This window comes from Chelonoidis abingdonii, chromosome 11 (assembly GCF_003597395.2).
Source record: "Chelonoidis abingdonii isolate Lonesome George chromosome 11, CheloAbing_2.0, whole genome shotgun sequence".
Classification (NCBI taxonomy): Eukaryota; Metazoa; Chordata; order Testudines; family Testudinidae; genus Chelonoidis; species Chelonoidis abingdonii.
In genome coordinates this window covers 56,108,747-56,123,270 of record NC_133779.1, presented here as the reverse complement: position 1 = coordinate 56,123,270, position 14,524 = coordinate 56,108,747, and the positions used below count along the sequence as shown (strand labels likewise).

General features: G+C 61.9%; 2 protein-coding genes across 2 annotated transcripts in view; both read left to right on the top strand.

Annotated features, from left to right (window-relative positions):
* The window catches only part of LOC116839066 (rho GTPase-activating protein 33), a 49,363-nt gene extending 44,685 nt beyond the window's left edge, over positions 1-4,678 (top strand). The window contains exons 14-17 of the mRNA XM_075071157.1: positions 574-656; positions 973-1,080; positions 2,018-2,163; positions 4,001-4,678. Of these exons, the coding sequence (XP_074927258.1) occupies positions 574-656; positions 973-1,080; positions 2,018-2,163; positions 4,001-4,146 (483 nt within the window). The 3' untranslated portion in view covers positions 4,147-4,678. The remainder of the gene's footprint in view (positions 1-573; positions 657-972; positions 1,081-2,017; positions 2,164-4,000) is intronic.
* Positions 4,679-11,042: 6,364 nt separating this feature from the next.
* Positions 11,043-14,522, top strand: LOC142047574 (rho GTPase-activating protein 33-like; the record flags this gene model as incomplete). The annotated part of the gene is made up of 3 exons (XM_075071389.1): positions 11,043-11,142; positions 13,478-13,552; positions 13,945-14,522. Coding segments are annotated over exons 1-3 (753 nt in total), but the record flags the coding sequence as incomplete, so codon positions are not given.
* Positions 14,523-14,524: the final 2 nt, after the last annotated feature.

Sequence of the window (14,524 nt, the reverse complement as noted above, 5' to 3'; positions counted from 1 at the left end):
GCTGCTCACCTACCAGCTCTGCCACAAGTTCGCGGTGAGCCCGGTCTGCCCCGTCTGCCCCCCAGCTCCCGCGTTCCCTCCCGCCCCCGCACCTGCCGCGTTAACCCAACCTGCTGCTTGCCTGCCAGCTCTGCCACAAGTTCATGGTGAGCCTGGGCTGCCCCTGCCTGCTCCCCAACTCCCGCGTTCCCTCCCGCCCCCGCACTCCCCCGTGTTAACCCAACCCCCAACCCACTTTCACCTACCAGTTCTACCACAAGTTTGCAGTGAGGCGGTCTGCCCCGCCTGCCCCCCAACTCCCGCGTTCCCTCCCACCCTCTCACTTCCTGCCTTAACCCAACCCGCTGCTCACCTACCAGCTCTACCACAAGTTTGCGGTGAGCCCGGGCTGCCCCCGCCTGCCCCCCAGCTCCCGCATTCCCTCCCACCCCCGCACCCTCCTGTATTAACCCAACCCCCCAACCCACTGCTCACCTACCAGCTCTACCACAAGTTTGCGGTGAGCCCAGGGCTGCCCCCCTGCCTCCGCATGCCCCACCCTCACATTAACACCCAAACCCCTTTGCCCTGCAGGAAGCTGTGGCAGTGCCCGGTGAGGAGGAGCGCCTGGTGCGGGTGCATGATGTCATCCAGCAGCTGCCACCGCCCCACTACAGGTACCTGCCCCACAGGGCCGTGGGAGTTTGGTGCCCCGCAGAGCTATAGGTGACAACTGCGGGGGTTGGGGTGGTGGGTGACACACAGCGGGGTCAGGGCCCCACGGGGTCATGAGCAACAGCTGGGGGGGTGGGCATGGGTGACAGCTGGGGGGGGAGGTCAGGGGTCCGTGGGTGACGACTAGGGGGTGGTTGAGGGCTAGGGGACCCCAAAGGGTGTGGATAGCAGTTGGAGGGGTCAGGGCCCTGTGGGATTGTGGGTAATTGGAGGACAGGCTGGGGCCAGGTCCCATCACCAGCTGCTGCCCCCCCTCAGGACCCTGGAGTTCCTGCTGCGGCACCTGGCGCGGGTGGCCACACACAGCCCAGAAACCAGCATGCACATCAAGAACCTGGCCATCGTATGGGCCCCCAACCTGCTCCGGTAAGTGCCCCCCCAGTCCCCCTCTGGCCCCCCAGCCAGCCCCCTGCCCCTGCGGTTGACAGATCCGCCACAACCTGCTCTGCTGAGCACCCCCATCCCTCTCTAAAGTCCCCTCACCCACCCCAGCCCCCGCAACTGGCTACATCCCCCCACCGCTCCGGTAAGATGCCATCCAGAAACCCCCTCCGGCATCCCCTCACTCATCCTGCCACCCCACCAGTACCATCACCCCTAACCTAGCCGATAGTGCCCTCCCCAACCCCGTCTGGCCCCCCAAGACACTCCCTGCCCTGCTACAAACCCCCCAACTGACTACTGACTGGCACCACCATCCACCTCTAAGCTCACCCTCACACCCCACCCTGCCAGGCCCCCGCACCAGCTACCATCCCCCCAACCTGCTCCGGTAAGTGCCTCCGACCCCCCTCCGGCTCCCCTCCACTCATCCTGCCAGGCCCCCGCACCAGCTACCATCCCCCCAACCTGCTCTGGTAAGTGCCTCCGACCCCGCTCCGGCTCCCTTCCACCGCCCTGCCAGGCCCCCGCACCAGCTACCATCCCCCCAACCTGCTCCGATAAGTGCCTCCCCAACCCCGCTCTGGCCCCCCAGCCAGCTCCCTGCCCCTGCTACAATCCCCCCAACCTGCTCTGCTGAGCACCCCCCATCCCCCTCTAGCTCCCCTCCACCCACCCTGCCAGGCCCCCGCACCGGCTACCATCCCCCCAACCTGCTCCGGTAAGTGCCTCCGACCCCCCTCCGGCTCCCCTCCACCCGCCCTGCCAGGCCCCCACACTGGCTACCATCCCCTCAACCTGCTCCTCTGAATTCCTCCCAGCAGCCCCCCATGCTGGTTCCAGTTCCTCCAGCCTGCTCTGGTGAGTGCACCCTTGCCAGGCCCCACACGCCGGCTCCAACCTGCTCCTCTCTGCCCCCTAGGTCACTGGAGCTGGAGGCCGTGGGGCTAAGCGGGGCGGAGGCCTTCCACGAGGTGCGAGTCCAGTCCGTGGTGGTTGAGTTCCTGCTCAGCCATGTCCAGGTGCTGTTCAGTGACAAGTTCACCTCCATCGGCAAGGACAGCGCAGGTGGGGCATGGGGGGAGCCCATGAGGGGGACAGGGGCCATGTGGGGCAGTGGGGGGCGTGGCATGGAGAGGCAGTGTGGGGTGGACAACATGGAAAGGACAGCCGAGCAGGGGCAGCATGTGAGAGGGAACTGCACAGTACAGGCTGGAGGGGCAGTGCTGGGGGCCAGCCTATGAGAAGCTGGGGGGCAGCGTGGGGTGGCCCTGGGAGTAGCACAGCACAGCCTGGGGGGAAGTTCAGCCCAAGGGGGCAGCACGGGTATTGGGGAGGCAGAGGGCATGTGTGGGGGGAGCAAGGTGCTCAGTGGTGGGGGGCCATACAGAGACTGGCTGGCTGCTGAGCTGTGGGTGTGGGGGAACAGGCTCTGCCCTAGAGGAGGCTGGGATCTTTGTCTGCTGCTTTGTCTGTGATGCTGCACTGCTGGGCAACCCTCCCCCCCCACTCAGACCTGCTCCCTGGCCCCCAGCAGGGGGTTGTGGTGGGGCTGGGTGGGAGCTCCTGCTCTGAGGGTGGGGACCTGTTCCCAGTGGCATTGGGCAGGGTGCGGGACGGGGGATGGCCAGCAGCAGGATTTGGGGAGTGGTCTCCTTGCCTCACCCCACCCCCCCAGATCCAGCTTTGTGCCCTCTCTCTGTCTTGTGTCCTTGGGGGTCTGGCAGGGAGGGACTCGGGGGGATGGGGGCAGCAAGGGATGGAGGGAGACACCTGAGGGATTCTGAGGGGTAGAGGTGGGAGGAACTGGAGAAGGTTGGCAACGGTGGGGTTTGGAGGGGTGGAGGGGCATTGGGGAGGCTGGGGACAGTGGGGTTTGGGGCGATGGGGCAGTTTGGGGGGGGCACAGGGAGGCTGGGTGCAGTGGGGTTTAGAGGGATGGGGCAGTTTGGGGGAAGTGGGGGAAATTTTGGGGCAGTGGGTTTGGGGGGACAGTTTGGGGGCAGTGGGGTTTGAGGTCCCCGCAGTGAGTCCACCTAGAAGGGACACCTGCGGACCCTCACCTCTCCAAAGGGCCCTGCACCCCCACTCTGCAGTCACAGGGACTCAGCCAATGTGTGACACAGGAGGTTTATTGGTCAGGGAAACACAGTGTAGGAAAGATCTTGTTAGCACAGAAATCAGGAACTTTCAACAGAGTCCATCTGGAGGGGTTGGGGGGACGTCCAGAGCCCTTGGCTCCACCCTCTCCCTCCTTCCCCAGTCCCAAACCAGGAGACTGACCCTTTCAGCTGCCCATTGCCCCTTCTCCTTCCTTTGTCTCTTTCCTAGGCCAGCAGGTCCTGGGTCTCTGGTCTGCACCAGCACCTCGGGCTGGTTCTTGCAGAGGAGGGGGCCTGGCCATCAGTTGCCAGGATACAGCGTGTGGGCTGTTCTCTGCAGCCCACCAGCAGTCACACTTGCCCTCTCGGGGTCTCTGCAACGATCACACCCCCTTATCCCATCACATAGGGGAAACTGAGACACACCAGTTTTCAGAGAAAACATTAAGAACATTCCCACTTTGTCACACTGGGGAAGGCTGGAGGCAGTGGGGTTTGGAGGGATGGGGGGCAGTGGGGCACTGGGGCACTGGGAGAAGTTTGGGGGTAGTTGGGCATGGGGAGCTATTGGGGCATCCAGTGCCACCCCCCCCCACCCCATGCTTTGCTCCCTCTGTAGCAAGCTGATCTGTTCTCCTCAGCTAACTCCCGGTCCTTGGCATGAGGCTGGACCCCCGCTCCCCTGCTGCATGTCAGGATCCCAGGCCCAGGGAGAGGGGGCTCTGCTCTGGGCATGGGGGTGCCCCTGGGCTCTGGCGTGCTACCCCCCCCCCGACCACTCTCTAACCCTGTTCTCTCTCCAGCCCCCCAGCCGGAACCCCGGAAGCTGGCCTGGCCCCCCAAGACCAGCCGGCTGCTCACCCTGCCCGAAGCCCTGAGCAAGGCCCAGAGGGAGCCGGAGACGCAGCAAGATGGGGTGGGGGGTGTGCCGAAGGAACAGAGAGACTGAGGGAGTGGGGGGGTTCATCCACCCCCCCGGATCAGATTCATGGACCCAGGCACCCCTCTGTCCTGCCCCCTCCCTGTCACCCATGGGCCCCTCTACCCTCCAGTATCCTGCCCCCTCTCTGCCACCTATGGGCCTCTCTACCCCCCGGTATCCTGACCCCTCCCTGCCACCCACATGGGCTGTGGGGTACCAGGGGTCCGTGACCCCACCCCTCGCTCTGGTGCAGTCAGCTGCACCCCCAGATAAGCACTGATCCCAGACTCTGCGGTGGGGAGGTGCCCATAGCAGGAGGTTCTGGCAGCTCAGGTCGCTGACTGTGGGGCAGGAGCAGGGTGGCACAGCTGTCCCTGTGTGGGGCCCTATGGGCTCTCAGGGCTGGGGCAGGGCAGGACAGGGTCAGTGCCCACCCGGGCAGGGAGGCTCAGGCCCTGGATTTAACCAGCTCCTGTTGAGAACAAGAGAACATTAAATGTCCAGCTGGTAATGCCCCGCATTGGTGATACATGGTGCCTGGCACCCAGCGACTCGCCCTGGGGAGACAACTGGCTGGGGGTAGGGATGGGGGGCTGACATTGACTGGGCCTGGGTGGTGGGGGACACTGAGCCTGGTGGGGTGGGGGTTGCTGAAGGGGGCTGCCAAGGCAGACTGGGGAGGCATCGTGCTACAGGCCCAGGACAGAGCGCAGCGGGGGTTGCTTGAGCTGGGGGGTTGCGCCCAGACATGCTTGAGAGGTGCTGAGGTGTGGGGATGCCCAGAACAGGCTGGGGAAGGTGTTGCTGAGCTGGGGTGGTGCTGCGAGTGCTGAGCGGCTGGGAGGGTGCCCAGACAGGCTGGGAGGAGGTGCTGGGCAGGTGGGGCGTGCTGGGGTGCACCATGAAAGGCTTAGGGGTGCACAAGGCAGGCTAGGAAAGTGGTGCTGACGTGGAAGGCTGAAGCCAGGCGGGAGGGGCCGTCTGGAATGCCCAGGCAGGCTGGAGGCGCCGAAGGCAGGCTAGCCCCTGTGTGGGAGGGGGAGATGGACAATCCTGCGATCAAACTGCAGTGGGATGTGCGAAACTTGGGGGCCCGGCCAATAGAGGCTTGGGCTGGATGCTGGGACCTGAGTGCCGAGGGCCAACGTGAGGCTCCGGGAGGGGGAACTTCCCGCCGCCGCACACACACACCGGGGAAGCTGCTTCTGTGCCTGACCAGCTGGGACCTGCGAGAACCCTGAGCCCAGCGCCCGGCCATGCTGAGGGGGGTTGTGCTGGCTGGCACCCCGCCCCCACCTCAGGAACCAACTCCAGTGCCCACTCGCTGCTGCGTCTTGCGGAGTAGACTCTCCCTGGCCTGGTTCTCCATGGGCTCACATGCCATCACTGGTTTTCTATGTGAGATCCCTGATGCAGGCTGCCAGGGCATCACATCCTGTTCCTGCTCTGGCACTAGGGCACCATAGTGCTTGGGTTGAGGAGGACCGGGTGCCTATTGCGGGATAGGAAACAGGGGTGCTGGGCTGCGGGAGCAGATAGGTCGCAGGGGCAATATGCTGTGGGGCCGGGGCTCAGCAGGGGCGCTGGGCTGTGAGCAGTGAGGATCAGCAGGGGGCACTGGCTGTGGGGAGCAGAGTGGGTCAGACGGCGTGCTATGCTGTGTGGAGCAGAAGTGGCTCAGCAAGGGGCGCGGGCTGCGGGAGGGGGCGGGGGCTCAGCAGGCGGGCTGGGCTGTTGGGAAGCAGGTGTGGGCCTCACAGGGCGAGGGTGCTATGCTGTGCGGGAGCAGAGTGGGTCAGCAAGAGCGCTGCGGTCTGCGGGAGCGGGCGGGCTCAGCAGGGGCGATGGGCTGGGGAAGCAGGTGGGGCCTCAGTAGGGACGCTGTTGCAGGAGCAGGTTTGAGGGCTCAGAGGGGTGCTGCTGCGGGGACGCGAAGTAGGGGGCGCTGGGCTGCGGGAGCGATGGTGGGGGGCTCAGAGGGAGCGGTGGCTGCGCGAGTGCGATCGTGGGGTCAGCAGGGGGTGTGCTGTGCTGCGGAGCAGGGGGGACTCAGCAGGGCGTGCTATGCTGTGGGCGAGCAGAGTGGGGCGCCAGCAAGGTCCTGGGCTGCGGAGCGGGTGGGTCACAGGGGCGATGGGCTGGGAAGCGCGGGGGGCGTCGTAGGGACGCTGTGTGCATGGAGCGGTGTGAGGGGCTCGCAGGGGCGCTGGCTCGGAGCAGAGTATGCGGGGCCGCTGCTGCTGGAGGGGTACGGGCTGCGCAGTCAGGGGGCTGGCGCGGGGAGTGGTGGGGGCCTCACAGCGGGTGCTGGCTGCGGGCGTGGGCGGGCGAGCTGCAAGAGGGGCTCAGTAGGAGGCTCTTGCTGCAGCGAGGGACTGAGATTCTTGCTGGGCAGGGCCCAGCTGATCTCCCCCCCCGTCTGTGTCCCTATCCCCCAGCGCTCCTGCCTCCCAGCGCCCAGTCCTCTGCTGGGCAGCTTGCCCTCGACCCGCCGCTCTCGCTGAGGAGGCCCAGGCCCGGACACAGGCCAGGCCCAGGCCCAATCCCAAGCCCAGCCCAGCACACGGCCCCTGGCCAGGCAAGAGCCATAGGCCAAGACTGACGGGGGCCGTCAGGGAGGCTGCCCCTTCGCTGGACTCTCCCCATGACAGGAATGGTGCCTTCCCCCCACTGAGGTTGCTGGCTCTGGGGTGGCGGCTGTGAACTCAGGGGAGATGGGGCGATCGGGGGGCGTGCTGCCCCGATTCTGGCCCCCGGAAAGCCGATGGTCTCGGGCTCTGTGTGAATGGCTGGCAGGCCATGGGTTGGGTATCTGTCTCTCCACAGGCGCCAGGCGCGGGGCGGGAGCTGGAAAACCTTTCTTCCTTGGCAAGGCACCTGCCATCACCACAAGAGCAGGTGCAGCTTCCAGGCAGGCAGATGGTTGTGAGTGAGCCTGGCCCATGCTGCCCCCTAGCATCCACACACACCCCCCTGATTTCTGTTTTTTTTCCCCACGACAGCCCTATGCAGCCCCATCTCTTCTCTCCAAGCTTCCCTCAGCGCCCACAGCCTCCCAGCTTCCCCCTGCCCCACGTACCCCCCATTTCCAGCCCTGCCCCACAAACCTCCCCCCATTTCCACACTGACCTCCCAGCTCCACATCTCTCTTCTTCCTGTTCTCTCAGTCTCTCCCCCTGCCCCATGGAGTGGGGATGAGGGGTGTATGTTTGAGTGCTTGCTCATGTCCATTCCATGCTAGGTGTGCACATGCCCACGGGCCCAGCTGCCAGAGATTTTTCCCTTAGCAGTATCCGTAGGGCCGGCTCTGGCGCCACATGTAGCCCTGCACCCATGTGCCAGTATATGGGGCACCGCTGGCCCTGCACCCCTCAATTCCTCGTCTCCCTTTGTGATTCCAAAGTGCTCCAAGCAGTGTAACTTTATAGGTGTTGGATATAGTTGGATCTAGATCATGAAGTAGTTACTTAGGTGAGTAATTAGGTGAGATAGTTATGTAAGTGGGGGAATGGTCCTGCTATTATGGGGAACTTTCCTGGCTTCTGCACTTACCCCGGTGAAATGGGCTAGCGAAAGGATCTCAGTCCTCGCTCCCACTCCTCAGGGGCTCCCCTTCCATCTCCTGTGTGGCAGAGTCCTCGTAACCCCAACAAGGCTGGGCCCAGGATTCCTGGGGGGCTCGACCCCCAACTTTGTCGTGGTCACTTATGGCAGGGGCTAGTGTGTCCCCACTCCGTGGTGCTCTCTCTGCACTGGATGCTTCCCTGACCCACTGATCGTTACATACAGTTCAAAGCAAATACAATTTATTAAAGTGAATCCAATTTAAAAAAATAAGGAGGAAACAGGAAAGGTTAAAGGAAAACCTGTCACCCTGCTCTGTGGCACAGGGACATCACAACCAGCATCTCTGGGATATTCAGTTCGTTCCTCACACGTCCCAGGCCCTGGCAGTGCTGCAGATTGGACACTTGCTCAGGCTTGAGGTGGCAGGACTCTTCTTCCCAGTGTTGCTCCCACCCTGTTAGGGTTATGATCCCCCTCCAAGTCTGGCCTGCTAGGCCTCTTGACTAGGGGCATCTCCCTGTGCTGGGCCTGCTGCCCAGGGTCCCCCTCACTCTCCCCAGCTGCTACAGTTCTGCTCCTAGTGCAGCATGGGCCCCTGCTCTCTCCTTAGAATATCAGGGTTGGAAGGGACCTCAGGAGGTATCTAGTCCAACCCGCTGCTCAAAGCAGGGCTAATCCCAGACAGCTTTTTGCCTCAGATCCCTAAATGGCCTGCTCAAGGGCTGAACTCACAACCCTGTGTTTAGCTGGCCAGTGCTCAAACCACTGAACTATCCCTCCCTGCAGAGGGTAGTTTTTCACCCCACCTGGGACGTGAACCCACAAGCTCTAGCTTAGGAAGCTAATGCCTCATCCATTAGGCCACTGGGACTTAGTTTGGCCCCATTCTGTCTGGCCCAGGCAATTCCAGCTCACACAGAGGACAAAACCACCCTGGCCTCCTGAGTCCCTGATTAGCCTGCCCACCCTGTCAATCAGACTGACCTGTAGCATTGGCCTCTCCCCATTGCCTCTGGGGACTGTCAGTCTCAGGTTCCTGATTTCCCATTGACCCTTCCCCTTTCTTTTGGTGCTGGGACGTAACCAATCAAAAATCCTATTAAGTTTTAGTAAGGGGATTGTTAGTCCCCTTAGGGACTTTGTCCCCAGCATGGGGCTTGCCCCGTTCCCCGGGATCCCAGCCGTCTGCCATAGACCTGTGCCGGTCAGTGAGCCCCGCGCCAGCTGTCTGAGGTGTCTGGGGGAATCGCACATCAAAGAGAAGTGCCAGATCTGTCAGGGCTTCACAGCGCATTCGGAAGAACAGGGCCGTTCATCTCCAAGCCCTTCTCCTGGAGGCGACTCTCAGACAGGCCTCAGAACCCTCCCACTCCGACACAGTGCTGAGTCCCTCTACCTACGGTGAGCCCCACTGGCACCGGGTTCTTCCTGGCAGTGACGTCGCCAGGTGGAGGGAACAGGGGGAGCAATCAAAAAAAAAAAGGTGTCACTTGCTGCGGCACTTTTACTCACCCAGCAGCGCTCTGGGTCTTTGGCAGCGGGCCCTTCACTCGCTCTGGGTGTCTTCGGCGGCACTGAAGGTACCGCAGCCAAAGTGCCGCCGAAGACTCAGAGCGCTGCCGGATGAGCAAAATAAAAGCACCACAGTGGGTGGCGCTTTTTTTTTTTATCATTCCCCCGGGCGAGTACAAAGGTGCCAGGAAATTGACAAGGTGCCACTTGTGGTCAGTGGGGGTGAGGCTGCTCCCTCTGCTTCCCCCCAGCTATGCTACTGCCTCCTAGCACTGCTCACCGTTGCCGGGGCCACCACAACAATAAATCCTGGGACTCCAACCGGCAGGCGTTGCTGGGGAGAGATGGTGCTAACATGTGGGACTCCGGCCGGCAGGCGTTGCTGGGGAGACACGGTGCTAACACCTGAGACTCCGGCCACATAGATTCTCCATCCCTCAGCAGCAGAGCCAGGGGCTTTAAATGATGCCGCCCCTCCCCAGCGCCCTCGGCTGCCCAGCCAGGCCCTGCAAATTGCTCAGGCAGCCGTCGGCAGGCATTCTGAGGGCGTGCCTGAGGCCGGAGTTACAGTCTCCTTCCAGGATCTATCCCCCCATTTGTTTCGGGACCTCCTGTCTCCCTTTCTCCTGCATGGGCCAAGGTCGCCTCAGACTGCTGGGTGCGCAATACCATAGCAGTTGGCTACACCCTGGAGTTTTCCTCCATCTCCCCCTCACACCCCTCTTCCCTGTCCCTCTTCAGGGACCCTTCTCACAAGCAGCTCCTCATCCAGGAGGGGAATTCCCTCCTATGTCTGGAGGCCAGGGAGGAGGTTCCCCTAGACATTAGGGGGAAAGGGTTTTACACCCAGTATTTCCTTATCCCAAAGGCCAAGGGAGGCCTCAGACCCATCCTAGGCCTGTGTTGCCTCAACAGTTATCTGAAGATGTCAAAGTTCTGCCTGGTCTCCCTGGCCTCCATCATCCCCTCTCTGGATCCAGGAGGCTGGTATGCTGCTCTTGACTTAACGTACGCCTACCTCCATATTTCTATCTTCCATGGCCACAGCAGATTCCCCTGTTCGGTGGTGGCGCAGCGCCTTTACTAGTTCACGGCACTGCCCTTCAGCCTCTCTTCTGGTCCAAGGGTCTTCATGAAGTGCACGGTGATGCTGGCCTGAGGTGTCGCGGCATTCTAATCTACCCATCCCTTGAGGACTGGCTGGTCAGAGGCAGGTCCTAGGCTCACGTCAGCACGTCGGGATCTAGGCCTGCATCTCAATGACCAGAAGTCGACTGTCCCCCATTCAGAGAATAGAGTTTATAGGAGCAGTGTTTGACTCCACCCATGCCAGAGTCTACCTGCCAGAGTCCCAATTCTGGGCATGTCAGAGCCCAGTCGCTCACAACCACCCAGGTGTGCCACCAGCAGCTGGGTCACATGGCGGCATGTACTGACGTGGTGCAACGTGCACAGCTGCGGCTCAGTCTCCAGATGTGGCTGGAATCATTCTTCTCACGACTTGGAGCTAATGCTTACAGTTCTGTCGAACGTCCTGTCATCTCTGGCTTGGTGCCCAGCCCTGCGAGCTGTTCTGGATGGGGTCCCCTTCGTAGCTTCACTCCCATCAGTAACACTGGTCTCTGATGTGTCAGATCAAGGGTGGGGAGCCCAGCCTGGCAGCTGCAGTACCCAAGATCTCTGGTTCTCTTCACAGAAAGGCCAGGGGCCTCAGGGTGATACACTCGGCTTGCCATGCATTCCTCCCTATCTAAGGGGCAGAGTGGTGCAGATCTTCATGGACAATACAGCAGCAATGTTCTTCAACAAGCAAGATGGAGCCCGCACGTCTGCCCTGTATCGAGATGCTCTTCGCCTGTGGGACTTGTGTGTGCAGCAAGCTGGTCATGTCAAGGCTTTGCACCTCTCAGGCGCCCAGAACGCACGGGCGGATCTCCTCAGCAGGTACTTCTCCTCTCGCCATGAGTGATCACTCCACCCAAAGGTCGTCAGCACGATCTCCCCCAAATGGGGGACTCCTCAGGTGCACCTATTCGTGGCCACTCAGACATGCCAGCAGTTGTGCTCATTTTACGGGCTAGCTAGCAGCTCCTGCCTTCCCGGGTTTCCTGAGCCTTTGGATGGGGCCCCGCTGTTCGCCTTCCCGGCTTTCCCGCGCCTTTGGATGGGGCTCTGCTGTTCACCCTCCCGGCTTCCCGCGGCCTTGGATGGGGACCCTGCTGTTCGCCTTCCCGGCTTTCCCGCGCCCTTGGATGGGGACCCTGCTGTTCGCCTTCCCGGCTTTCCCGCGCCCTTGGATGGGGACCCTGCTGTTCGCCTTCCCGGCTTTCCCGTGCCCTTGGATGGGGACCCTGCTGTTCACCCTCCCGGCTTTCCCGCGCCCTTGGATGGGGACCCTGCTGTTCGTCTTCCCGGCTTGCCTGCGGACTTGGATGTGGCCTTGCTGTTTGCCTTCCCTGCTTGCCTGCGCACTTGGATGAGGCCGCGCTGTACACCTTCCCACTGATACTCCCAGTTCACAAGGTCCAAGGAACAAAGTGAAGGGCATCCTGGTAGCTCCTGCCTGGCCATGGTAGTTTTGGTTCGGCAGCTTTCGGATCTCTCAATGGCAACCCCACTAGAGGTCCTGCTTCGCCCAGACTTGCTCTCACAGCATCAAGGCTGTCTGCTCCATCTGAACCTAGCCTCGCTGCATCTGATGGCATGGCTGAACACAGAGGAGCAGGCCTGCTCAGAGCTACTGTTGAGTAGCAGGAAGCCCTCCACCAGACGATCTGGTCAAGTGGAAACGCTTCATCTACTAAGGGCCGCGGATCAAGGTCTTTCTCCCTCCCGGTCATTGCTACAATCCATCTTGGAATACCTGCTCCACCTCAAGCACCAGGGCCGGGCAATCAGGGTTCTCTTGTCGCCCATCTCAGCCTTTCACTCTCTGATCCAGGGCAGGTCAATCTTGGTTCATGACATGACGATCAGGTTCCTGAAGGGTCTGGAAAAGCCATATCCACAGGTTTGGGATCCCATCCCTCCTTGAGACCTAAACCTGGTGCTAGCGAGGCTCATGGGTCCCCCTTTCAAGCTGTTGACTTCGTGTTCTCTGCTACTCCTCTTATGGGAGGTCTCCTTCCTGGCGGTGATCATGTCCGCCCACAGAGTCTCCAAGATTAGAGCGTTGACGTCAGCACCCCCTTACATGGTTTTTTACGAGGACGAGGTCCAGCTGAGCCCCCACCCAGCCTTCTAACCTAAGGTGGTGTCACAGTTCACAATAATCAGGACCTCTTCCTACCAGGTTTCTTCCTGAAGGCAAACAAAGAGCTTCGGTTACACTGTATGGATGTTAGGCCGGCCTTAGCCTTCTGCATTGAGGGGACCAAACCCTTCCGTAAATCAACGCAGCTCCTCGTCGCAGGGCGGACAGGATGAAAGGTTTGGCTGTGTCCACTCAGAGAAGCTCCTTGTGGATAACTGCCTGTATCAGGCTCTGCTGTGAGCAAGCAGAGGTATCACTGCTGGCCATCCAGCCTGCCCATTCCACAGAGCGCACGCTTTGTGAGCAGCCTTCCTCGCACAGGTATCCGGGGTATCTGCAGAGCCGCCCCTGGTCCTCGGTCCATATGCCATCAGCCAGCAGGCCCAGGATGGGGCCAGCTTCGCAGAGCAGTGTTGCAAGCAACATGTCCATGAAATCAGAGCCCACCTCCAGGGATACCACTTGGGAGTCACCTAACTTGGAATCGACACAAGCAAGCACTTGAAGAAGAGGAAACGGTACCTCCCTCTCATAACTGCTGTTCTTCAGGATGCGTTGCTCACGTCCATTCCACGACCTGCCCTCCTGCCCCTCTGTCAGAGTTGTTGGCAAGAAGGAACTGAGGGGGTGCGGGAATGGCAGTGCCCCATATACTGGGCCCTACTGCATGGGCGTGGGACTCCAGGGGGCACCAGAGCCGGCCCTACAGATACTGCTAACGGAAAAATCTCCGGCAGCCGGGCCTGTGGGCGCATGCACACCTAGCATGGAATGGACACGAGCAACACATCTCAAGGAGCAACAGTTACAGAAGGTAGGGAACCATTTTTTCTGGGGGAAGAAAGGATTGTTGGGGGGCCTGTCTGGGGTGTTCCCGGGAGCAGAGGTGGGGACAGGGCAGTGCTGAGGGCAGGAGTGGTGGGAGTAGAGGATGTCAGTGGGGTCCAGGCAGGGTTCGATACAGAGGTGGAGGGCTGCGGGAGGGCTAGTGCGGCTGATATTCTCACCCCTCCCCTCTCCCTGCAGGGCTCTGGGCCGACACTGTCACACTGCGATCCACCAAGAGTGAGGAGTCACTCACGTCCCAGTCCAGCACCGCGGGTATGAGGGGCAGCGCCAGGGGCGGGAGGGGACGTTCAGGGGGAAGCCAAACCCAGAGGTGGCTGCGTCTCTGTGCCGGGCGAGCTGTCCCCATGCAGCGTTATGTACAGCTGTTCCCCAGCTGCCCCATCCCAGAGGTGACTGTGTCCTAGTGCAGGGCGAGCGGTCCCTGTATGATGGTTTGTGTGGCTGTTCCTGCATTCCCTGCCCCAGAGGTGGCTGCATCTCAGCCAGGTGGCATTATGTGCGGCTGTTCCCCAGCTGCCCCGCCCCAGAGATGCTGCATCTCAGTGCCAGGTGAGCTGTTCCCATGCGGCATTATGTGTGGCTGTTCCCCAGCTGCCTGCCATGTCAGAGTTGTTTACACTGCAGTTTGTCCATCTGTCCCCAAGGCCTGCACAAACTGAACCGCCTGCGGCGCCCACACTCCAACAGCGACGCCTTCCCAGCCCTGCCTGGTGCCCTCCCTAGGACCTCGCAAGACCCCCTCAAGCCCTGCCGCTCCTGCGAGTCGCTGAGCTCCTCGGCCTCCGGCGGCTGCAGCGAGAACCTGGCACCCCATCACCGCGCCTCCGTCTGGCTGGACGATGAGGGCGAGCTGGACTCGGAACCAGACCTCAGCCCCCCCGGCTTCCTGGACTTGGACCTGCTCCCCTTCCAGCGCAGCCCCCCCCAGTGCCCCTCACTCTCTGAGGCCTCTGACTTGGCCTCCAGCCCTGCCCACCTTCCCTTCACCTGCAAGGTGGCCCAGGCACTGTCACCCCATGGCCCGGAGCCCCCCACGGCTGCCCTGGAGATCTCGGAGCCCGTGGCCATCTCGCTGCCCGCCAAAGTGCTGGAGATGCTGGGGGGGGGCGAGACTGGGGGTGTGTTGAGGTCCGGACGGCACCGGAGGACGCGCAGCCCCTCCCCCATGATCTCCCGGCTGCTGCAGACTGGCGACAGGATGCTGACTGACAGCTGCCAGCGGGA